This window comes from Onychomys torridus, chromosome 6 (assembly GCF_903995425.1).
Source record: "Onychomys torridus chromosome 6, mOncTor1.1, whole genome shotgun sequence".
NCBI lineage: Eukaryota > Metazoa > Chordata > Mammalia > Rodentia > Cricetidae > Onychomys > Onychomys torridus.
The window spans coordinates 57993106-58017374 of record NC_050448.1 but is presented as its reverse complement, the minus strand read 5'-3'; the positions used below and the strand labels follow the sequence as shown (position 1 = coordinate 58017374).

The 24269-nt window shown below is 37.4% G+C and overlaps 1 protein-coding gene across 2 annotated transcripts in view; it reads left to right on the top strand.

Moving 5' to 3' along the window:
• Glrb (glycine receptor beta) overlaps positions 1 to 24269 on the top strand; it is a 64004-nt gene that overhangs the window by 21078 nt on the left and 18657 nt on the right. For both annotated transcript variants that reach the window (XM_036190367.1, XM_036190368.1), the window contains 2 exons: positions 14052 to 14158; positions 15753 to 15820. In XM_036190367.1, the coding sequence (XP_036046260.1) occupies positions 14052 to 14158; positions 15753 to 15820 (175 nt within the window). The remainder of the gene's footprint in view (positions 1 to 14051; positions 14159 to 15752; positions 15821 to 24269) is intronic.

Here is a 24269-nt window from a genome sequence, read left to right as displayed (position 1 = left end):
ATCAGAGTCTTTATTGATCCCTCAGGAATTTTTGAGTTGTTTGTGATGAATTCCTATAATAATTTTCATTAGTTTTTTTTTGTTTTTTGTTTTTGTTTTTGTTTTTGTTTTTTTAGCTTTTTTGTTATTTTAGAGATAGGATCTCATATATTCCTTGCTGTCCTCAAACTTGCTATGTAGTCAAGAATGACCATGAATTTTAGATCCTCCTGTCTTTACCTCTCATTTGAGAATTAGGGGTGTTATGACACCATGTCCTATTTATGCAGGGCTGGACATTGAACCCAGAATGAGCTATCATCCAAGCCTCTGGCATGAAAATTTTAATAGGTGATTACTTTTCATCTTACATCCCTATGGGAAGTGTGGATATTTTAATCATATTGTCTTCTCATCCATAAAATCGGCTATCTTTCTATTTGTTGGTGTCTTTGATACTTGAATTTCTTTACAGTTGTTAATGTACAAATATTTCATTCCCTTATCAGGGATAAGGTTATTTCTAAATATCTCACTCTTTCTGATATGGTTGTAAATATAGTAATTATCCAAATTTCTATTTTATAGTTTATTATTTACACATACATGTGTATATATATAATATAAGTGATTTGTTCAGTTAATACTGTTTCCTGCAGTGTTACATTCTCAGTTCTAATAGGATGTTTGTGAAAATGTGTGACAATGTACAGATGCTAAGGAATTATATACATAGGACTGTGTTAACTGCAGAGACATGCACTTCTGAATTTGGATCCATTTTACTCATCCAATGACTGTCTATGACTTCTGGTAAATGTTGAGTAGATTTAGTAAGAGGACATCTTGCTTTGTTCTTGATCTTAGTGTAACAGCTTCCTTTTTTTTTTTTTTTGACCATAAAATGTGATGTTAGATGTGAACTTTTCCTCTATGGCCTCTATTATAGAGAGATGGTTTCCTTTCTACTTCTAGTTTCTTGATTTTTCTTTAATTCAGAAGGAATCTTAAGTTATTTCAGATTACTTTTATGTACCTATTGCTATGAGTCTATGGATTTTACCTACATTTCTGTTGATTATGAATGATGTATAACAGTAATATTCAAATGTTGAGCTGTTCTCACACCTTACACATAAATTCCAGTGGATCATGGCATATGATCATTGAAGGTTCTGTTGAATTGTTTTCCTAGCCTTTGTTAAGGATGCTTGCTTATGAGGAACATTGGCTTATAGTTTCTTATGTGTGTTGTCTGGCGTTAGTATCAGGGTCATGTTGTCCTCATAAATTCCTTGGAAGTGTTCCCCCTTTTCAGTGTTTGGGCAGATTGTGACAAGTACTGGCTTTAATTTGTTTTGAGCTGTTCAGTAGAATTCGCCAGTGAAGTCATCTCTTCCTGAGATGTTTTAAAAACCATTCTCTTTACTAGTTAAAGATCATGTCAAACTTTTATTTCTTTATGAGAAACTCTTGGCATGTTCTGAGTTAGCCCATCTGTGAGGATCTAGTAGTTCAACATTTTTTAGCATCATCCTCCCTGTCTTGATATCAGTTATAGTGTCTCTCCTTTCATGGTTTCTCTGTGTAGTTTTGGTGCCTGTCCTGGCCTCGAACTCATAGAGATCTGCCTGGCTCTGCCTTATGAGTGCTGGGATTAAAGGCATGTGCTCCCACTGACCAGCTTATTTATTTTTCATTCATTTGTTTCTTTGTTATTCTAGAGATATGTCAATTTTGATTATATTTTCAAAGCACTGTTTTCATATTTTTCTATTCTTTATTTCATTTTCTTCTCACTTTCAGTTTATTTTGTTCTTTTTCTCTATCAGATAATTGACATATGCATATTTTGATAACACTTGTTCAAGTTTTATCCTTTTTAATGGGTCACATGAACCTGTGTTGGCATCTGTGTAGTAGAAACTACCTCTACCCTTCCTTGCTTTGTTTGCTGATGTCATGCAAGAGAGGCCCTTGTTTAGCCAACTTGTCCACTAATCTGCAGGTGTAAAACCTTCATGATAGTGCAAAACCATGGTGTTTGTTCTCTGTGGTTGATAAGTATGTTAGGCCAGAAGCTAGTCCCTCAGCTCTCAGAAAATTTTGAAGGCTGAATCTGTGTCCTTCCCTCCTTGGAAGAATTGAGCTCATGGTTATATTTGCTTGCTCTATGTTAAGTTAAGGAAGGTCTGGTGTTTAGTCCTAACTCTGGTTTAAATGACCTCTTTGTGATCTGTCACTTTCAGTGACTTAGGAATGCTGGGTCAGGGCTATGAGGCAGATGAATTAAAATCTAGTCCCTTGGGAGCTCCAGAAATTATTACGATGTTAGGTGTGTGGTTCAGATGTTCCCTACTGAGATCAAGGCCAAGTCTGGGCTTTATTGCTTATGCTTTTCTGGGTTATGGAGAGGGTTTGCATGCTGGTTCACAGGAATACTTTCCCCCTTGTATCTCAGAGGAAACTACACTATAAAGGGACCCATCGGTTTTCTAAGATAAAGCGCCAGGCTCTCAGGTACACGAACAGATCAGGACACTAGATACCTGACCTGGTCTAATTCCTTTGTTTTACAGGGAGATGATGACCCAAGAATCCCCTGGCAACCATGTCGGTGCTAGGATGAGAACTCTGAAAGTATTTCTCTCATTCCCCACTAGACACATTGTGGATGGTTCTCAGAGGCCTAAGATGCAGGAGAACCTCAACTAGTTGCAGTTTTTCTAGTTGCCATGAACTTGGTTCTCAGAGGCCTAAGATGCAGGAGAACCTCAACTAGTTGCAGTTTTTCTAGTTGCCATGAACTTGTATGTCAACACAGGGAAGAAGAACCAGGCTTGCCTTCTTTGTCATTTTAGGTGAACACAGTGGTGCATGCCTATCTTCCTAGTCTAAGAGTGGTTAGGTGGGTGGCTAAGGTTTGTGAGTTTGAGACTAACCTAGCCAACAGAGTGAGATACTCACCTCAAAAAAACAAAAAAAAAAAAACAAAAACAAACCACAATTGAATAAAACCCAAACTTATTTCATGCTTTAAAAATAAAGAAACAAACAAAAAAAGAGAACTCTCTTTATTGGAAAGATATAAACAATAGCTATAAAAGAGAGAAATAAATTACTTTTTGCAGGAGCCCTTTTATAAGTAGTTTCATGCTTTATATGTGAATATGATGCCTGTAACCATTTTACTTGAAAAAGTGTACACTGCATTTCTACCTTATTATAGCATATTAGTATTTCATTATGGAGAGCTGAAGAAGCTGCTAATCTGATAAGAGTGATAATGCTGTCACATTTTAGGGCCTATTCCAGAACATGATTATTTATAGTGTAGAAATCTGCAAGAATGGTTACCTGAGTTCAAATCTCTAAAACCCACATAAAAAAATAAATAAATAAAAATAATAATAAAAAAAACTAGACGTGGTAACATGAACCTTTAAAAACAAAGCTTGGAGACAAAGACAGTAGTATTGTGTGGCTTCACTGTCAGGTACACTCATCCATTGCTGATCTTTAGAATCAGTGAGAATCAATCTCTCTCCTTTTCTGTTTCTCTCTTCCCCTTCCTCTTCCCAACTACGTATAGTTGGAAAGAGTTACCAGAAGATATCCAGTGCCAACATCTGATCTCCACACATGTAGGCATGCATGGTCATGTACCTCTGCACACATATGCATACACTACACATACACACACACACACACACACACACACACACATACACACACACACACTATGCACACACATCTAATCCAGTCCTTTTCACTAAGCCCAGGACACACACACACACACACACACACACACACACACACACACACTATGCACACACATCTAATCCAGTCCTTTTCACTAAGCCCAGGGTTCTTTTGAGGTCTCTTCAAGTAGTTCATTAAAAAAAAAAATAGAAACATTATTTTCTCATCAGCAGGGTCCCTTCATTTTTTTATTTATGATCAAATAGTATGAATAATTGTTTTGGCTAGATGGATAGCAAAAGCTACTGACATTTAAGCCTGATGTTCATAGGGAGACATAGAGGGCAGCTGCCTGCCAGGGGCTAAATTATATCCTCGATTTAAAGATGTGTCTTACATTTGTTCTGCAGAAAACGAGGCTAATGTCTGAAAGATGCCATGTCAACTCACCTTTGTTCGCCCTTGAGACACTTCTCATATGCTTTAGACCATATTTTTTATCCTGAATATTTGTGAAATCATTTCTTGGTCTCCACCCTTAGGTAATAGATGGCATGGGGGTTAGCTTCGTATCCTTCGCTTTAAGAAACGCCAAGTTCCCAGTGAAGACTCTTCAGTTGTTTTTCATTTAAAAACTTATATTTGAAGCCCCCAACTGGATCAGGCCCTCTGGATATGTGAGACAATTGAATAGCTTGGACTGTTTGGGAGGCCCTCAGGCAGTGGGACCAGGACCTGTCCTTAGTGCATGAGCTGGCTGTTTGGAACCTGGGGCTTATGCGGGGGTGGGGGGGTGGGGGTGGTGGGGGCGGGGGGGTGGGAGGGGGGAGGACAGGGGATCCCATGGCTGATATGTAAAATTAAATTAAATTATAAAAAAAAAACACCTTATTTTTCATTATTGTGTGTGCTCATAATGAGTCTGGGGACATGCACGCCACATCACATGTGTAAAAAGTCAGAGGGCAATTTTGTTGAATGAGTTATCTCCTTCCACCTCTGTGGAAAATTTGAACTCATGTCACCAGGCTTGAGAGGTAAGTGCCTCTGTTCTCTGAGCCATCTCACTGATCCATGCCTTGTCCTTATGTTTTTATTTCTTATACGTTGCAAACTATCTGCATTTGTTTCTTTTCTTTTGCTTGGAGAGGTCTTCCAGGTGTGTGTGTGTGTCATTTTACAGCTGTGTTTTCCAGAGTGTGGAGTGGATAAGGTTATGGTGCAATGATAGGCACTTCCATAGCAGCTGTTAGTACTTTGATGCAGCAGAAGACCTTGGAAGAACACGGTCCAATGGCACTTTCACACTCACTGTCCTTTGAAGACCTTTTATAAGTGTATTAACACGGGGGTCATTGTAGCTAGAGTTTTCCTTCCTGGCCTAGTCAGGACAAATCTTTCTTACCCACCAGTCCCACAGTCGCTCAGACCCAACCAAGAAAGCACACAGAAACTTACATTGTTTAGAAACTGTATGGCCGTGGCAGGCTTCTTGTTATCTACTTCTTCTATCTTAAACTAACCCATTTCTGTTAGTCTATACTTTGCCACATGGCTTGTGGCTTACCAGTGTCTTTACATGTTGCTTTTCATGGCAGCAGCTGGTGGTGTCTCTCCCCAGCCTTCTACTTCCCAGAATTCTCTTCTCTCTTGTCCCGCTTATACTTCCTGCCTGGCCACTGGCCAATCAGAACTTTATTTACACAGAGCGATATCCACAGCACTTCCCCTTTTCTTTTTTTTTTTTTTAAGGGAGGTTTTAACTTTTACATAGTAAAATTACATATAACAAAACAATTATCAAGCAAGAATTACAGTTACAATATTAAAGAAGATATCCTATCTATCTTATATTTGTGAGTCTAAGGTTTTATATCTAACTTATCTTGTATCATAACTGAGGAAATTATAACTATCTAGTCTTCAACCACATCAAAGACCTCAGAAGAATATAATATTACCTGAGAACCGGGAGAAGGATGTAAGCATTTTTCAGGAGTCTTGCAGGAGTAGACAGAGACAGCTGGCAGCCTGGACAGTCACCTAATGTTCCTTTGTGGTGTTGGGGCATTTGTTTTCAGCCCACAAGGCTAGAGTCTCTTGGTCACTTCTCTCAGTGTCCTGTAGAATGTCTGGCAGTTTTCTGTGTGAAGCAGGAACCTGAAAGACCATTTTGTCAAGCAAAGTTCAGTGGACACCTTTCTATGGGTCCTGCATGTCCAGTTGATCGAGCAGTCCAGGCAAGAACAGTTTCTTGCCCAAATGGCTATTTTTGCCAAGGTGAAGATAAGATATGAAGTGTCTTTAATGCCCATCCTCCTCTCTGAAGTAAATCGGTGCTGCCAGGAGCAGACATGTGTCACTGTCCAGAAAGTCTAAATTTTAAAAATATTTTAAATGCCATATTCTGTAGGTCTTTGATGTATTTGAAGATTACCTATCTATTTGAAATATCTCTATGTATACCTAGAAGACTTAACTAACATGGCTATGAGTATGATTATCACAGATGATTAATTATTAATCTATTTTTAATTATCCATTACAATTTTAAATGAGCTATACAAACATAATACCTTAAACAAGAGTAGAAATATATACACAGTATAACAAAATTAACTTTAAGTTTGTATCAATAGACTAAAATCTGTACCAATGTAAAATATTTTAAATGAGTTGTTGCTCTTTAGAAGTAAGTTTCATCCTATCATATCTATATCATATCCCCTTTTTATCTTTAGAAAGAGATTGCATTTATAATCAACCTGTTTTAAATAAAATAGTGGTTTTTCTCTGTCCCACACCAGAGGGCTCTTCTGATTTGGGACACAAGAATCTCTTAACCTTTTCTTTTAGCAATATGTCTGGGTTTAGAGAAGGAGTGAGCCAATTCCATCTCCAAAGCCAGCTGGGAATTTGGGCGTAGTTTCTCTTACTACTTCCTGCTGGAGGGGGGCGCTGTATATTATAGGAACACAAAGAAAAGTCTAGGATTATGGAATAGTCCGTGAGGGTAAACCTCTGAGCCAGTTGCCTTGAAACCATTTTGGATGTTGGATCATCTGGGCCATGGTGTCATCGGAGACCTTTCAGGTGATCTTGGCTGATCAAACCTGATGTATCTTAATCTGGAACAAATCCACAGCCTCTGGCTTTCTGTGGAAACAAAAGCAGAGACTCCTTTCCAAAGCAACATATCCTTATATCCAAATTTTGAAGTCAAGGTACCTTTAAAATTTACATATTTGTTTAACTCAACAGCTTTTACGATCAAATCTTTTTCTGCATTTAAAAATCCCAAAGATAAGACAAACCAGATTCTCTGTGTTATATCCATCTTTGTAAGACTGAAACACCACTGTGGCTGCTGGCTCCGCCCACCTCAGCTTCCCAACATGGTGGTGGTACAGTTTACAGCCAGCTTTGGGTCTGGAACCATGTGTACTATCAACTATCAGAAGCAATTCTATCAGAGCAGTGCATAGCCCAGAAACCTTTTTTTTTTTTTTCAATCTAGCAAAGGCTAAATCCACCATGCAGCCGAGTAAAGTGTCGCTTATAGATTCCTCATTCCCGCCACACTGCAGGTCAGACGCACACGCCAGGAACCCACCATAGTAGCTCAAACCTGCAGGTTGCCGCTAATTTGAGAGAGACAACTAGGAAGCTGTTTTTAGCTCTGTTTTAGAATCTTTTTTCTCAGGTTTTAGGTGGAAACTCTTGCGAACCTGTTGGGCGCCAGGTCATCACATCATAACTCCCTGTTTTTAATTTCTGAATTATCTGATAGTGTAGGATCCTGACAGGTGGACAGTGACAGTTCTTCTGAGATGAGCACTGACTGATCACAGCCTCATGTGGGCCCCCTCCCCCTTGGCACACTGTTCAATGGCCACCAGGGAAGTCTCTGTCCTTCTTTTAAAAACTTTGACTTTTAATGTGTAATATTCTAATATTCTGGATGAAAATATTGAGAGATTATGAATATCATTGGGTCCCGGTACTTCAAGACATTTAGCAGTTTTGTAGACAACACCAGTTATTATTATTTTTTAAATGTGGCTCAGAGTATCAATGTGATGTTGACAGTTTGTGATGTTGATTGTTGGTCTGGGCTAAAGATGCCAGAAATTAATTTTGCCAATAGTTTATCAAAAGGTCCTCCATCGAAGTCAGTGAGCCCAATTGATTATGGATGGCCCCTTTTTTCTCTGACTAAATCAGATGAATATGATGTCAAGAGATTTATGGATTGATTTTTGTCCTGACCTGACACAGTTCCTGTAGAAAGGTTATTACTGTGAAGTTACAGGACTTGGTTTCTAAGTACATAGTCTTTTTGTTTTTGTTTTTGTTTTTTTTTTTTTTCAGTAAGTCTTTAAACAAATGGATGAGAAATTTCCAACCATTCTGTAACTGGATCAGGCATGCTCTGTAAGGGTCAAGTGTTCTCCATTAACAAATACCAGCTGCTGGTGCTTTTCATTTACATCTCTGGCACTTGTAAATTTCTTAACCCCTGAGTTTCCTAGCTTCACAGTTCTAAGTAAACACTAAATACTCTGTTAAATACCTATAGGTTTGCGCTTTAATGCTGAGCTTGAAGTCATTTTTACAGTTGCTTAAACACAATGTAGGTGGTTGGTGCTTTTCATGAGAAATACTCCCATAGGCTCAGGCATTTGGACACTTGATCACCAGTTGATACCTCTGTTCAGAGAGTGATGGGGAAGGTATATCACTGGGGTGGAGTTTAAAAGTTCAAAGCCCCTTCCAGCACAGTCTCTTCTTCCTGGTGTGATCTCTCAGCTTCCCGTTCCTGCCAACATACCTGCCACTAGCTGCTGTGCCTCCCTGCTGTCTCTCTGGAATCATAAGCCAAAATAAACTCTTCTATAAGCTGCCTTGGTCATGGTGTTTTATCAAAGTAACAGAAAAGAAATTAGCACGAAATCCATGTGTATGATGACACTGGATGAAGACATTTGTATTGACACTATCCCATCATGTCTCTGTGTTGAGGCCACGTCTCAGCCTCTGCAGAGTGGGTGACTAGGTCATCATCCCCTGCAAACTTGAATGGCTATGGACTGCATTTGGAAACCTTGCCCCATCTCACTTCTAGAGTCATGAAGAGGATAGTACAGTTGCCCTGCTCATGTGCTTTGCTTTTACTGTAGATCCCCACCCTAATAGGCTGAATCTGTCCATTCTCTGGGTGTGCTTGTCACAGTGTAGTGTGAAGATAAGGGAAGCTCTCTCAGTTGGTCTGGGAAGATCAAAGGAACAGAGCAGGGCCTGGAGGATTGCTCTTCAGTGGCCTCTCACAAAAACTCTCTCTCATTCACATCCAGGGAGACCACCTGGCTTCTCAGGCTCAACTGTGAGCAGGAGTCCTGTGTCAGCCATAGCTCCAAAGATCCACATCTTGAGTCCACTTTTCCCTTTATGGCCACATGACTCCTATTTCACCATCCTGGCATCGCTAATACTTCTCAATAATTAGATGAATTAGTTTACTCCTTCTCACCAAATGCTGTTCTGTCTGTCTCCATCTTTCCTCAGCCCCTCAGCTGGAACACAGGTCTCATTAAAATCTGTGTGGACCCTTCATTTCTCATTTTAAAGCTCTCTTGGTGTCATCTGGCCATTTTAACAAACTCTGCTAGTAAAATCTTTTTCTATGAATGTTGTTGAAGTCACACACTTCTGGGCTTTTCTCAGCTGTTGACTTACCTTCTCTCCTAAGGCATCAGTGGTGTGAGAAGCTATTTGGATCCATGGTACAGTCAACACAGAATTACAGGACATGTTTATCAAAAACTAGTTTTGAATAACATTTTCATGTCAGAATAATGAATGTGTACATTTGATTCTCAAAATGCATAGCCAGTAAACACTAATGCACACGACACATAGCAAATACTCAAAAAATTGCTAAATGAAATAAAGCATAATTGAACTAGAAGAAACTTAGCATTTTAGTCACTGTATATCTAAGATTTTATTTTTTTAAAGGAAATACAGTGTATTAGTGTTTTTATTTTTCCTGCTGCTATTACAACCTACTTGTTTAACTCATAGCTTGAACACTAAGAGTCAAGGATTGTGTAGTTGTTTTCATTTACTCTACAGTGATGGCCCCTTTGACTGTGGTGGAGTGAGACAAACATCAGAAACTTTGGAGCAGGGGCTGGGGTGGGGTGAGGGGCTCACTTGTTTAACTCATAGCTTGAACACTAAGAGTCAAGGATTGTGTAGTTGTTTTCATTTACTCTACAGTGATGGCCCCTTTGACTGTGGTGGAGTGAGACAAACACCAGAAACTTTGGAGCAGGGGCTGGGGTGGGGTGAGGGGCTCACTTGGTGAGAATGTAGCATGCTGTCATAGTTTGTTTTTTGGATTATTCCGGCCTGGCAATCCCTGGGATATAGAATTGCCTTGAAAGAACAACTGAAGCAATATACTTATGTGCACCTCTTTTAGACTGATCAGTTAGGGTTGTCATGTAATGATAAGGTTATTTTACATTAAATGGGAGGGGAAGCCTCGGTTTAGAAAGAGATTTCTGTATTTTTCTTTGTGTGCTGGGAAGCATTACATCATATAGCCCTATAGCCTGATGCATTCTTTGCATAACTTTCCATGTTAGTCATGAGACTGGTTCAAGTTTAGACAAGAGAACAATGCAGGGATGGTTGTAAAAAGGCTTATGTGTTGTTATATAAGAAAGCATTCCCTATCCATTTGATCACTTTGCCTGAGTGAGTTATTTCCTTAATATTATATTTCTGAAGAAATAAATCTTATTTTGCAATATACTGGAACTTTTGATAGACTGAAATAAAATATTCACATGGATAAAACATTCAAAATATTAACAGTGTACTACTGAAGCAGTTACTAATGTGTTTCATTTAAATTAATAATAACACACTTTGCAAATTGTGTATATGTGTGTGTGCATGTGTACGTGAATATGTGTTTCTATATAAACAATCAGATATTCTGCATGCATATTTCATTTTGTCTTTTGGAGAAAGTAGCTGCAGCCATATGTTCCCCTGCCCCAAATCAATAGTGAGTATTTTTATGTGATTTTATGTGGTAAGCTAAAACATAAAATTACTATTTTATATGAAGGGGGAAATCCCTTTAATTAATGCCTGTGATTATAAACTACTTGTGATTTCTTTACATTTTAAAAGGTTTCTGAATTTCTAACATAGGAGAGATGAAGCCTGTATAAAATATTCAGGTCAAGTTGTATTGATGCAAATAAGCGGAAAAAAACAGTGCTGAAAAAGATTCGGTATATCCCTTGGGGTGTGTGTGTGTGTGTGTGTGTGTGTGTGTGTGTGTGTGTGTGTGTGTTTATGTTTATACTTGATTTTTTTCAAGTGATACTTATTTCATTTGTTAAAATACAACAATTAATTTAACTGTAAGGAAAAAATGAAAGCATTTGGGAACAGCTACAGTGTGACACTAATAAAATTCAGAAGAGGCTAAGTCTTAATTTTAGTAGTGACTTAGAAAAAATGATTAGTAAGAACAATAGTGCTCACAGAAACTATAGCAAGGTGTTTCTTTGCAACAGTGGAAACATCAGACATCTACAAACCCACACTACAGAGCCATTGCTCTGAAGCCTGTTTTACCTTTGAAGAAACGAGGACTGGAAATGTCACTGTGAACTTCCTTCAATGACCAGAACTTCCTTCAATGACCAGTTTCAATTCGCATGATGGTGGGGTTCCTCCTGCTTTCTTACACAGCAAGGCTACCCAAAGTGATGTGATATTGAGAAGTTATTTTTCTTCAGTTCTTATTGTTTCATTTTGCTTGTTTTCTCTGAGAGAGAGAGAGAGAGAGAGAGAGGGAGAGGGAGAGGGAGAGGGAGAGGGAGAGGGAGAGGGAGAGGGAGAGGGAGAGGGAGAGGGAGAGGGAGAGGGAGAGGGAGAGGGAGAGAGGGAGAGAAAGTGAGCAGAATCTGTAAATCTGTAGCCTACCGTGACCTGGGACTTGTTGCTCAGTCTAGCTTCAAAGTCAAGGTGATCCTTTTACCTCAACTTCCGTCCTGGTTGGATTATAAGTGTAAGCCTCTGTGCCTGGTTCGGGCTATTTATTTATCTATAAAACTTCATGTGTAGATTTGTTTGGAAACTTTATGTTTCTCTCTCAACTGAAAAATAGTCTGCTTATATAAGTATCTTTTTCTGTTTAATCAAGCAATAATATGTTTGTCAGTTGAGAGACTGAAATGGACACATGTGTCAGTTTTCCCCTACCCATGTCATATTAGAACATTGGTCTGAGCCAGTCAGAGCAGGTGGAAAGTGTTCATTCATGTTTGCTTAATGTTAGTATAGGGAACTGCAGGTCAGAAACCATGTGTCTCTTTGTAATCATGGTTTCTGTATTGTACCTACTTGGCACTCTATAAATAGATATGGAGGAAAACTACAACATTGTCATCTAATGCTGCATTTATTAGTTTGTATTACCTTGAATATCATTGCATGGTTGAGACAAATCTTTAGAAATGGAATAAAGGTCCAGGCAAAGTTAAAGACAATATAGGTTTAGATTGGTACGATTAGAAAGAGGAGTTATAATGTGGAATGATAGAACTGATTCTGTTTGAGTGAACAGAGAAAGGGCGCAGTTTCATAGTGAGAGGGCTGGAATTTGGATTTAGTTGACCCAGTTCATGAGGAAGGAAAAACAAAATGTCCTGAAAGTTCCAAACTATGCAATTAGAGTTAATTGTCTTCATAACCTCTTTTCTTTGCTCGGAAGCAATGTAATAGTAAAGGATTTTATATCAAGAGACACAATAATAGCTGTCCTTAATTGATTCAATAAAGGTATATTTCATAATTAATTCCATTTTCCTTCCTTGAATGAGAAAATCGAAGATAGGATTGAACACTAATTTGCATCCTAATATCCAATTTCTCCTCATACTCTCATTCTCTTTAGAGTGTCTGATCTTTTGATAAGGGACAACAATTGGCTCTAAGGAAGTTACAATTTTACTTGCAGTGAAATAGAAAATCTCATTACCAATGCTCAGATCCCTGGAGGTGTGATATTGGAGTTGATAAGGCCATGAGAAGCAATTTTTTAAAAAAATCTATGCAATCTCTTGCACTTTGGGAAATTTAACTAATTGCTTTTCATTTGTTGCTTAATACATTGCACTCAGAATCATTTCTATCTGAAAGAACTGTCTATAACAATTCACAGTCATTTTAGCTCTTCCATACACTTGTGTTGTCTTACATTTCGTCTCTAGTGACCTCCTCGTGTCACAGCAGAAATGGCTAGTAGGTGTTTAAGTCGTGATAAAAAAAAAAAAAATCAAGCAAGTTGCATCAAAGTTTGCTTCACACAAATCAATGTCATTTATCACCACATCAGTACATATTAGACGGTGCCAGATGTTGTCTCTTTTTAATCTATCTTGTGATCATTATGGAGTTCTGTGTTTGTGACTGGGTTAATGATTGTCTGAAAAAACTTCATGGGTGGTACAACAAAACAAACAGAAAAAAACGTATTTCCCCTTGGCTACCAAGGAAGTTCCTTTTGTAAAATGTGCTCTTAAGCTGTCAACGTAGTCATGACTCATTATTCAGAAGTAATAGCAAAATGGCATATAGTAAATAATTAGTTAACAGTAAAACATAAAATCATGGGAGTCTATTCTCTTCTAAATAAAGAGTATATGACTAAATAAAGAAAATAAGTAGTAGTTTTGTGTTGGTGATTTGTTTGTTTCATTGATCTGACAGTAGAGAGACTTCTTTTAACCTATTTCTACCCTGGGTGACCATTATTTAATTTTGAAGGGTAAAAATGTTATTGTTAACTTGAGAATAACATTTTATAAATAACATGATTATTTTATGGATACTTAACTGTCTATCTGGCCACATTAGCTTACAACATTTACATTCCTCTTTGCTTCTGTACAAGCTAATGATATACATTGTTCAAAAAACCTGTTCTTTGCGATCTCACTGACTTGTGCACATTTGATTCTATATTGTGTTGCTTAAGGACAAGTAAGAAATCTGCTTAGTTCTACTTAATATAAGGTAAACTGGATAGTGGTTTTATGTTACTGCTTCATGCAGTTAGTAAAATTAATGCTAAAATATTTGTGTTTTTTCTTATTTTTATACAAATGACTTTGGCTCTGACAGTGTTTATATCTCTTTATTTACTTCTACTTGGAAAATCTTGGTGGAGTTGTGTATTTGTCTTAAGGGAACCAAGCCCGTTCTCCTGAGGAAAATGGCCTCTTTCTCTTGCTATTTATTAATACTTACCAGCTTTTTCTCTGTCTTCTTTCATGTAGTCAGCAGTCACCAGAGGATCTTGCACGTGTGCCCCCCAACTCCACCAGCAATATCTTGAACAGGCTGCTGGTCAGTTATGATCCCAGGATAAGACCAAACTTCAAAGGTTTGTTGTCTCTCTGCCCTCCCAATCCCCTTCAATCTTTATAGTTTAAAACTTAATTCTACCTACATAATACTGTGTTTCTAATATACACAAGAATAAGATTTCAACATTTAACAGTCCTGTTGTGTGCTTAGGGTCAGAGATATTTAATGCTTAAGATACATTTTAGTTATTAAGAAAAAATTCATTCTAATAATTTTACACAGTTACCAGTTGAAAAAGTGAAAAGGTATATCCTGTGAATTAATAGGCTGACCTCTGAGATGGATTTCATAAGTACTATATGTCCCTAATCTTAGTGATTTAAAGTTCAGGCTCTGGACATTGATGTGGTATTCATTAATAGACATAACAGTTAATAATTTATCGAAAAACCATTTACTCTGGGAAAAGGAACAATTCTGATTATATATAAATTCTCCCTATTATTAGTATTTCATATTTAGAAAAAAATACTTTCTTCTTTTGCTGAAAAAAAAATGGCCAACTTATTTTTTAAAATGCATTAACTTTATGAGTAAAGATTTCCATGAGCAAAAACTATTATTTCAGCAAGGTATTACCACTTGTCACAGTTTTTAAGGAAAAATAAAGCCATGCTTAAAATAAAAACCTTTATGACATAGTTGCATTTTTGGTTACCAAGTTTTCAAAAAAAAAACCTTCTTGATAAATTCAGAAACTCTGCGTGAAGCATGTCCTCTGGAAGACTGTAATCCTCATTGTTGGGAAAGGCCAGACATTAATGTACATCAGATTAGCATTATAAGACTTGATATTTTTTCCCCTTTGCAGAAAAAAAATGGTCTGCAGCTGCTTCTAGTCAACTAGAATTCTACAGTTATGTTGTAAAAACAGGGATTTTGTTCATTACCAGGGCCTGTTCAGTCATTCTCCATAGCAGCCTCAGTCTGGGTTGTCACATGCCTACCATGCATTGATTCACACCTGTTTCTCATCAGCAGTGCTTACAAGGCTAAAGGCTAAATTCACATGTTCCCTTTGATAGGCACAATGAGTTAGAAAAGAAAGAAAATTGCAACATTATACTTTGGTTCTCACTCCATGAACTTTCAAATTATTTTCCAACAGGTCAGACAGAAATCTTTATAATGGCTCCATTTTAAGTCTGATTAGCTATGTGCTTTCATGAAATAAAGTAGAAATATAGTAATTATCAGTAAAATTCATTGAATACTGTTCTAGCAATTAATTTAAAGATTCAAAATTACTAGAAAATGCAAAATATCAAAATATTTTAAAAGTGAATTTTACAGAATAACTTAGTAAGTAGATCAATTAAGTTATGCAGTTCTCAATTAAAACATATATTCCAGAGTTTATGCAACTAAAAGAGAAATATTTCTGAATAATGCATATCAATAAGTATAACTGAAGTTAGTTTTTATTTGTGTTACAGCTTATATTCAGAAAGTTAAATCAATAGCAATTGTGAACATGTTATATTAACAACAAAGATTTTTGCATGTAAATGCACATTTCAAAATACAAAATTAAATATATATACCATATTATAACAATTCTTACTAAGGGTTTTGCAGCTGCTAAATTTATCCTTAATTTTTATTTATAGGCATTCCTGTTGATGTAGTAGTCAACATTTTTATTAATAGTTTTGGATCCATTCAAGAAACAACAATGGTAAGATAATAATTTCATACTTATAATTCTCAAACTTTCAGTCAGAGGACAGTGTAAACTATTAAAACTGGAAAATAAGTAGTGACTGTGAAGAAAAATGCATGCAATCTCGCATGGAAAATTGCAAATTCCCAAGTTGTGTTAGGCAAGAGCTTTCAACACCTATGTGATTTTGCAATGCAAATTCAGCCTTGAAACGTTCAGACTTTGGAAATATGTATTCACTCTGAAAAACTGTACTGTCTGGGGAAAGGATTTATGTACCTAAAATCTCTCTCTCCTTCTCCCCTCCTCTCTGTCCTTTTCTCCCCTCCCTCTTCCTCCCCTATCTCCCCCTCTTTCTCCCTTCCTTCTCCACCTCTCTCTGTGGCTAGGCCTGTGCACATGCATATATCTGTGGGCTTCCTCCATTACTTTCCACCTTATTGTTGAGACAGGATCTTCACTGAAGCTGAAGCTCATTGGTTCGGCTAGATTGGCTGACCCGAAAGCCCCAGGCATCCTTCTGTGTCCACCTCCCCAGCACTGGGATTACAGATGTGGACCACTTTTTGTGTTTTTTTGTTTGTTTGTTTTGTTTTTTTGTTTTTGTTTTTGTTTTTTGTTTTTTTCAGGATCTGAACTTGCCTTTGCTTTCATGGCAAATGCTTTATAGAGTTAGTGAGCCATCTTCCCAACCCCCAAGAAGCCATTCTAAAAAGACCCGGGTGGATCCATTCTCCAGTCTGTATAAAGTAATGAAAACTGTTAGGAAACATTCTTTCCTTTTAGTTGTTAGATGTATCAGTTTTCAGATAATGTTTAAAGTTTCTGGGAGGAGTCTTGTTTTCTCTTTTATGCTAATTTTGAGAGAATTGGAATGACCATAGGGGAGAATTTATTTTCATAACACATACCTGAAATCTTTGGCAGAGTAACAAGTTCAGAGAAGGATGAAGAGGGAGCTTTGCCTGTGATCTTGAAGAAAACAGAAATTTGTAGATTCTCTGAACTATGAGTATTATAATTAAAGTCCTCTATACATGTCTTAAAAAGTCCTTCAACAAACAACGCCATCATGAAAGTTGTAGGCAAATGGATGGAACTAGAAAAAAAAAATCATCCTGAGTGAGTTAACCCAGACCCAGAAAGACAAACATGGTATGTACTCACTTATAAGTGGATACTATATATAAAGCAAAGTATAAACAGGTTATGACCCACAACCCCAGAGAAGCTTAGTAAAGAGGAGGACCCTGAGAGGGACAAGCATGGATTGCCCCAGGAAGGAAATATGTTTAAGATCTCCTGGGTGAACTGTGAGGAGACAGCAGAGGGGAGGGCATGGCGGGGGATAGGAACATGAGGGCTTGAAAGGCTGAGTTAGGGAGGGACAGAGAGGGAGAACAATGAAAATGATATCTTGACATAATGAGACATTATGGGGTTAGGGAGAAATCTGGTGCTAGGGAAATCCCTAGGAATCCACTGCTCTAAAATATACTGTCATTTGTCACTTAGGACAAAGTTATAATGCTCATCCATTTAAAAGATGTTTCATCTACACAAGCTCTTCATTTCACAAGAGTAAGAGAAGGTTTTTGGAGGTGAAATTTTGAGGGTTCTGTTTGGTCTACTTGGTGTCTGCACTCCACTTTGTACTTTAATGTTCTGCCTTGGCCCATAGAGCTAATTCTCAAACCTTGCTCTCAAGAGTTTGCCTTCTCTTGGAAATATCCTGACTCTTCATGTTGCTCATCTCATCTCTAAAAACATGTCTATGGAGTCTGGAGGTAGATAATTAAAGGATATTTTGTTCATCATTGATTTTTTTTTCATGTGTCATCACTCGGTAGGTGACATAGCTCAAATGTTTGACTGCAAGCCACATCTATCAAGTGGAGTTGTTCTACACTGTCAGTGCTGTATTTTACTCTAAGCAGTGTTGGCTTCTTAAGTACCTACAAGATTTTAGAGGTATGTCCTCTGAGGATGTCATATTTTATAGGCTTACGCTGGCTATTTGCTAAGTAGTATTGCTTAACAGGAAAAGACACACACACAAACACACACACACAAACACCCCTCCCACACACACACACACACACACACACACACAGACACACGACATCTCTTCTAAGAAAAAAAAAATGGAGCTAGACAGAACAGCCCTTCAGTTTTTATGATAAACAGTGCTCAAAAATGATAGAGCTGACTCTGGAGTCATTAAGGAGGATGTTCATATTATGGGCAGGAATGATAGTGTCAGAGGCTGCTTATTAAAAGCAAGCTAATAAAAACAAAACTCTTTCCCAAGCAAGAAGTTGGGAAGCAGAAAGATCAGCTCCATCAGCATGTTGACTACATATTCATGACCGTGTGATGCTGAATATTTGAGTTTTCACCAATAGACTTGAACTTGAGCCTCTCATGCCCCTGTTGTGTGATACCTTACAAACCGGAGAGAGGAAAACACAGAGTGACAGTGTTTTTGCAAGCCTTCTAAAGTCCCAGTGGTGATCACTTTTTGCTTGTCCTACTTTTACAAATGGATAGAACATCTCCAAGTGCTAAAGAAGGTGCAATAACTTTGAATGTGAACTTGCAGTTTTGTTAATTAGTGGACTAAAACCTTCCCTTCAAGAATCTGTCAAAACAAAGGAAACCTTTCACTCTCAGTTGTTTTATTTTTCCAGGATAGACAGGCAGTTGCTTATTTAAATCTCAATGCAAGACATAGGACATTGATATCCACTAGTCAAGTGGCAGACAGATGTGGGGTAGCTTCTGAAAGGAGAGGGGTAACTCTTTCTTCCAGGGCATGGAATTGCCATGGCAGCCTTTGCCATTTCTCTTAGCATTGTGTGTGGGTGGTGGCGTTTTCCCAGGTCATTCATTCATTTATTTTTATTTTGGATGCTGCTGCCTAAACTGAAAGTTATCCCACCTTATTTGCAAATCATTGTTTTGTAGTAAAGGAAACACTACCACCACATCCATCTTCCCCATACTGTCTCTTATCTCTGTGGATCTGTGCCCTTCCTGCCTGTTCTGGGGTCACACTCTGTGGCTCTGTTGTTCCCACTTCCAGTGTCTGACTGGCTTGCTTGCATTCTGCTACGTCCCATTGGTATAAGCTATCATTACCGATGCCATAAGTGATAATTGCTGACATTAATACCAAGATCACACAAATTAACAAATGAATATTACCACCCCAATATGAAATTGCCAGAAGGAATGATCCTTCTTTCACCAATTTCTGTGGTACTATTTGTAGCAAATGAAGTAAGAGCACTTAAGGCAATGAGAAGGTTGTCTAGGGAACATCTGCTCTACAGTCACATTTAGTTGCTGATTTTTTTTCTGTTTGTTCCTACTGTTTACTTAAGACAATGGGTTTCCTTAAATGAAAAGTGAACCATTACCCACTGTGGAAAACTGGGTAACATAGTTGATTGTAATAGTCTATGCAGAGCACTCTGTCCAATCAGCAACACACAAGAGCTCTTTCATGGAAATAAAAGCCTGTTTATACAATACATTTTCTTTCTTTAGGCCTCCTTTGTAATTATATTGAATTATTGCTATGCTACAATTCATGATCCTGTCAGCCTTTCTATGCCATTCTGCTGGATGACTTTCCCTTGTTTTAATAATAGACTTCAAATCATCCTGGGCAACACAGCTGTGCTTGTCAAGAAAAGGAAAATCATGTTTGGGATCAGCTTAAAGAGCTTATTTCTAATTCCTTCCAATTGCTCATCTTTGTTATTTGCTTTTATCTTTTCTTGTATGTGTAGATTTAAAATCTATTTTTAAGTACATTCTTTAAAATCCATCTCACTGTACTATTCTTTATGTTTTGTCATTCGTTTTCCAGCAGAGTTTTATATTTTAATAACATTAGACACACTTGTATCAATTTTTCTTTATTTTCATCTTGATCAATTTTGCTTTTCATCATAGGTATAAAATCAGAAATCATAAGTGAGTTTTCATATTTCTTTCTTTTTAAAACAAAGATCTCTCTCTCTCTCTCTCTCTCTCTCTCTCTCTCTGTGTGTGTGTGTGTGTGTGTGTGTGTGTGTGTGTGTGTGTGTGTGTGTGTTTATGTTACAACATGTCTTTGGAGGCCAGAAGAAAGTTATGAGGAGTTGGCTTTTTTCTTTGACCATGTGGTTTCTAGGGATGGAATTCAGGTCAGAAGATGTGGCAGCAAATGCCTTTCCCTGCTGAACTATTGTAGATGAATTTCTAAGTGGTCTTATTAAATAAAAAACACAGAGCCAAATATAGGGGTAAAAGCTTTAGAGATCAGGGAAATAGGAATAACATACAAATTAAAATATTACCATATTTCATCACAAATAAAATATTGCCACAAACCATGTCTCCACCCCCTCATTTCTCTTCATATTCTTAATCTTCAAGGTTTTACCCTATGGTATACAAATGCTGCCCATGTCCTAATCACAAGAAAGAGGACATGATGATGTTCATGGAAAAGTAACTGTTGTAGATACTGTTCAATTCATGATCTTAAGAAAAGGAATGGGTAGGTTTATTATAGTGGTCCATGTGTATCCACGAGAGACATAATAAAAGAGAGACAGGAAGATCAGAGACATTCAACAGAACTGAAATAGAGGAAACGTGGATTAGAATACAGTGTGGAAGGGCCATCCATGACTTAAGAAATATTGGCAGCTACTAGAAGCTGAAAGAATGAGAAAGAAATTATGTCCTCAATTCCTGTGAAGCAACCAGTCCTGTGGACAGAAAGTTAGAGTTTCACCTGGTTATTTTGGTCTTCTGTCTAAGATATTGAACTTATGATGTTTTACTTGACATTTTTGATTGTTTTGTTATGACAGAAAATAGGACACTAATACAAATGTTTCTGAATTTTTGTAAATAATGCTTTCATAGGCCTAAATCCTGCTGGAGGAAATGTAATTAAATAAAACTTACTCTTTGTCCTGCTAGAGGCTTATCCAATGATATCTGACTCTACATGTGCCAAATATCTCACTTGATTTATACTGAGTAATTTCTAAAATATCTCTTTAATGTAAATCCTACTAAGAAGTTAAAAGGGTTTCTATTTAAATATAAATCTTTAAAATTATAGTAACTCTTTGGCAAAGTTATTCTTTTGGTATAAAAAGGTTGAAAGAATAAGTTTGGTTTTTACCTTCTTCTTTATCTCTTCTCCACAACTATACCGTTTATCATTGGTGATTAAAGTCCATAGGTCAGTTCACTGAATGCTTTAGGAATGAGAATAGTTTAAGCTTGGGATTTTCTCTCTAGTAACTCATCATTGTCAATGCATAGGATGGAAAGTAAGTTTGACACTTGACACATGTTAAACTTTAGAATTTGTCAAACTATCAAAGGCTGTCATTAATAGAAGTGTATTGAGCTTGCCCCCTTCCTGCTCTTCAGGTCCTTCCAAAACTCATACATGTAAACTAAACAACAGGGATATAGCATTAAGATGTGGGACCTTTGAGAGTTGAAAGGGACTTAATGTGGAGTCCTCAATAATGGAATTCAAACCCAATGAAGGGAAACAGAGTGAGCTTGTTTTCCCATTCAAGCTTATGAGTTGGACAAATCAAAAAATTGCTTTGAGGAACAGACCTTCATGTGACTTCCAAGCTCAGAACTGTGAACAGTATATTTCTATTTGCTTAGAATTTGTGCAAAGTATCAGGTTCTTAAATACGAATGGAGAAAGATCCTAACCTCATGGGATTTGTTGTCTGATGTCAGTAGTCTAAGTGAAAAATTACAATTCCAAACAGGTAATTGTTTTAGGTCTAGAGAAATGTATATAGCAATAAAATAGTTTTCAATAGAACTTACTAAAAAAAACTTTTAAAAGTGGTATTTTTGAGAAAATCACTGAAATATGAATTGAGTGCTTTTGATTAGTATTTTCATAACCAAACAACTCTCATGGGAAACTTTTAGTCACACAAAAGTCTGTATTTGGCATCATTGTGGGCCATGTTTCTATGCAATCATTGACAGAATCTTAATTATAATGCTGCCAGATGCTGCAAGAGTTGGTCTTTTTACTTCCTTGCATACTAATTTTATTTTTGTCACAATGTAAAGAAAACAAATTCATTAATGATCATTTATATGGAAAGCAGGTAAAAGTGTATCATGGAAGAATTTTCATAATAATTTTATGAAATAGGGATAAATAGTTCTTACTACTAAAATATCACTAATGAGACATAACTGGCCTTGTGTCTCATTGTGGAATATTTTATTGCCTTAGATAAACAGTTTAATTTGAGTGTTGATTGGTACTGAAAATTTGGAGAACATCCATTTTCCAAATAATGAATAACAGTGAGTTATTTAGAATGAACAATGAGTAGTATTTGTCACCAAGTACCTTACAATTAAGTCACTCCTCACTGATAAAGTGGTCTGTTTCTGATGAAACTTGTTTATCACAAAATAAGTGATAGAAATATAATTATTGTGATTGAGCGATTAAAAATGAAATATTTCAAAGATAGTTGTCTTAATATAGAGCATTTGAAGTGTCAATAACTAGTAATCATTTAGTTTTGTGTTAAACATTAATCAAATGTTACCAACTAATGAATTCTTATCTTTTAATGAGTATCAAAACAAACTATTAATTTGAATCATAAAATTTAAAATGTTACTAGACTGCTACTCACAACTCCAGGGAGGCTACCTAGAAAACAGGACCCTAAGAAAGATACAGGGGTCACCCAATGACAGAGAAATGAATGAGATCTATATGAACAACCTGGACAACAGTGGGAGTAATGAAGGGCAAGGTTGGAGGGAAAGAAAGCTTAGGGGAGCAGGAGATCCCAGCTGGATCAAGAACAGAAAGGGAAAAAAAGGAATAAGAGACCATGATAAATGATGACCACATGAGAACAGGAATAGGCAGAGTGCTCAAGAGGTCCCCAGAAATCCACAATGATACATCCTCTGTAGGCTACTTACTGGCAATGGTCAAGAGAAAGCCTGATCTGACCTGGTCTGGTGATCAGATGGCCAAACACCCTAACGGTCCTGCTGGAACTCTCATCCAATAACTGATGGAAGTGGATGCAGAGATCCTTGGCCAGGCCCCAGGTGGAGCTCCAGGAGTCCAGTTGGTGAGAAAGAGAAGGGATTGTATGAGCGAGAATTGTTGAGCCCAAGATTGGAAAAAGCACAGGAACAAATAGCCAAACTAATGGACACACGTGAACTATGAACCAAAAGCTGTGGAGTCCCCAGCTGGATCAGGCCTTCTGGATAAGTGAGACAATTGAATAGCTTGAACTGTTTGGGAGGCACCCAGGCAGTGGGACCAGGACCTGTCCTTAGTGCATGAGCTGGCTGTTTGGAACCTGGGGCTTATGTGGGGACACTTTGCTCAGCCTAGAAGGAGGGGTCTGGACTTGCCTATACTGAATCTACCAGGTTGAACTGAATCCCCAGGGGAGTCTTTGCCCTGGAGGAGGTGGAAATGGGGAGGAGTGGCTGGGGAGAAGGTGAGGGCAGGGGCGGGAGGGGGGAGGACAGGGGAACCCATGGCTGATATGTAAAATCAAAACACAAATGTCCATATAAAAAAATAAAAATAAAAATTGAAATAAAATAAAAAAATAGATATATGACCTTGCTGCAGCTTGTATTGAAACCCAATAATATATAGTTATATAGTTAATAGAAAAGTATCTTTCAAGTTCTTTCAAAATAAAACAATAAAATATAATCATAACATGACATAAAAAATTTTGGGAGTTTTCTAGTGGGATATTATTTTAATGGGTATCTGTTAAAGACAATAAAGTAGGTAGAATAGTTTAGTTGGTGAAATTCTTGCCAAGGAAGCATGAGTACCTAAGTTTGACCTGAAAATCTAGGGTTAAAAAGGCTGGACATAATTGCATGCTTTTGTAATCCCAGCACTGGGAGGTGGGGACACATGAATCTCTTGGGCTTGCTAGTTGGACACTCTTATCTACTTGGTGAGCCCCAGACCTATAGGAAGCCACCCTAAACAAAGTCAAAAAGAAAAATACTGGTGGAGTGATGGCTCTGAGGACTGATGCTTGTGGCTGGCCTTTGATTATTACATGCACACAGATATACATGTGCTCACACTCACAACTACATACTTATGCAAGACAAAAAAAGGATCATTAAAAAAATCTAAAGTTTATGTTCTATAGTGAACTTACCATACACAGTTGATCTTCAGGAAAGAAAGGTAGGTGCTAAGAAAATGTGTTAGCAGTGTGTTGATACTTGCCACTTAGTGGTAAGGTGTCATTAAGAAATTTAGACCACTGAACACACTCTAGCACAAACTAAATTAATTACACTGGGCACAGAAGTTTTTCTGAAGCAGAGGATACTAAACTTAGAAGGCTAAGGAACTAGCTCTTGGTCAAAGTATTTATGTACAGAA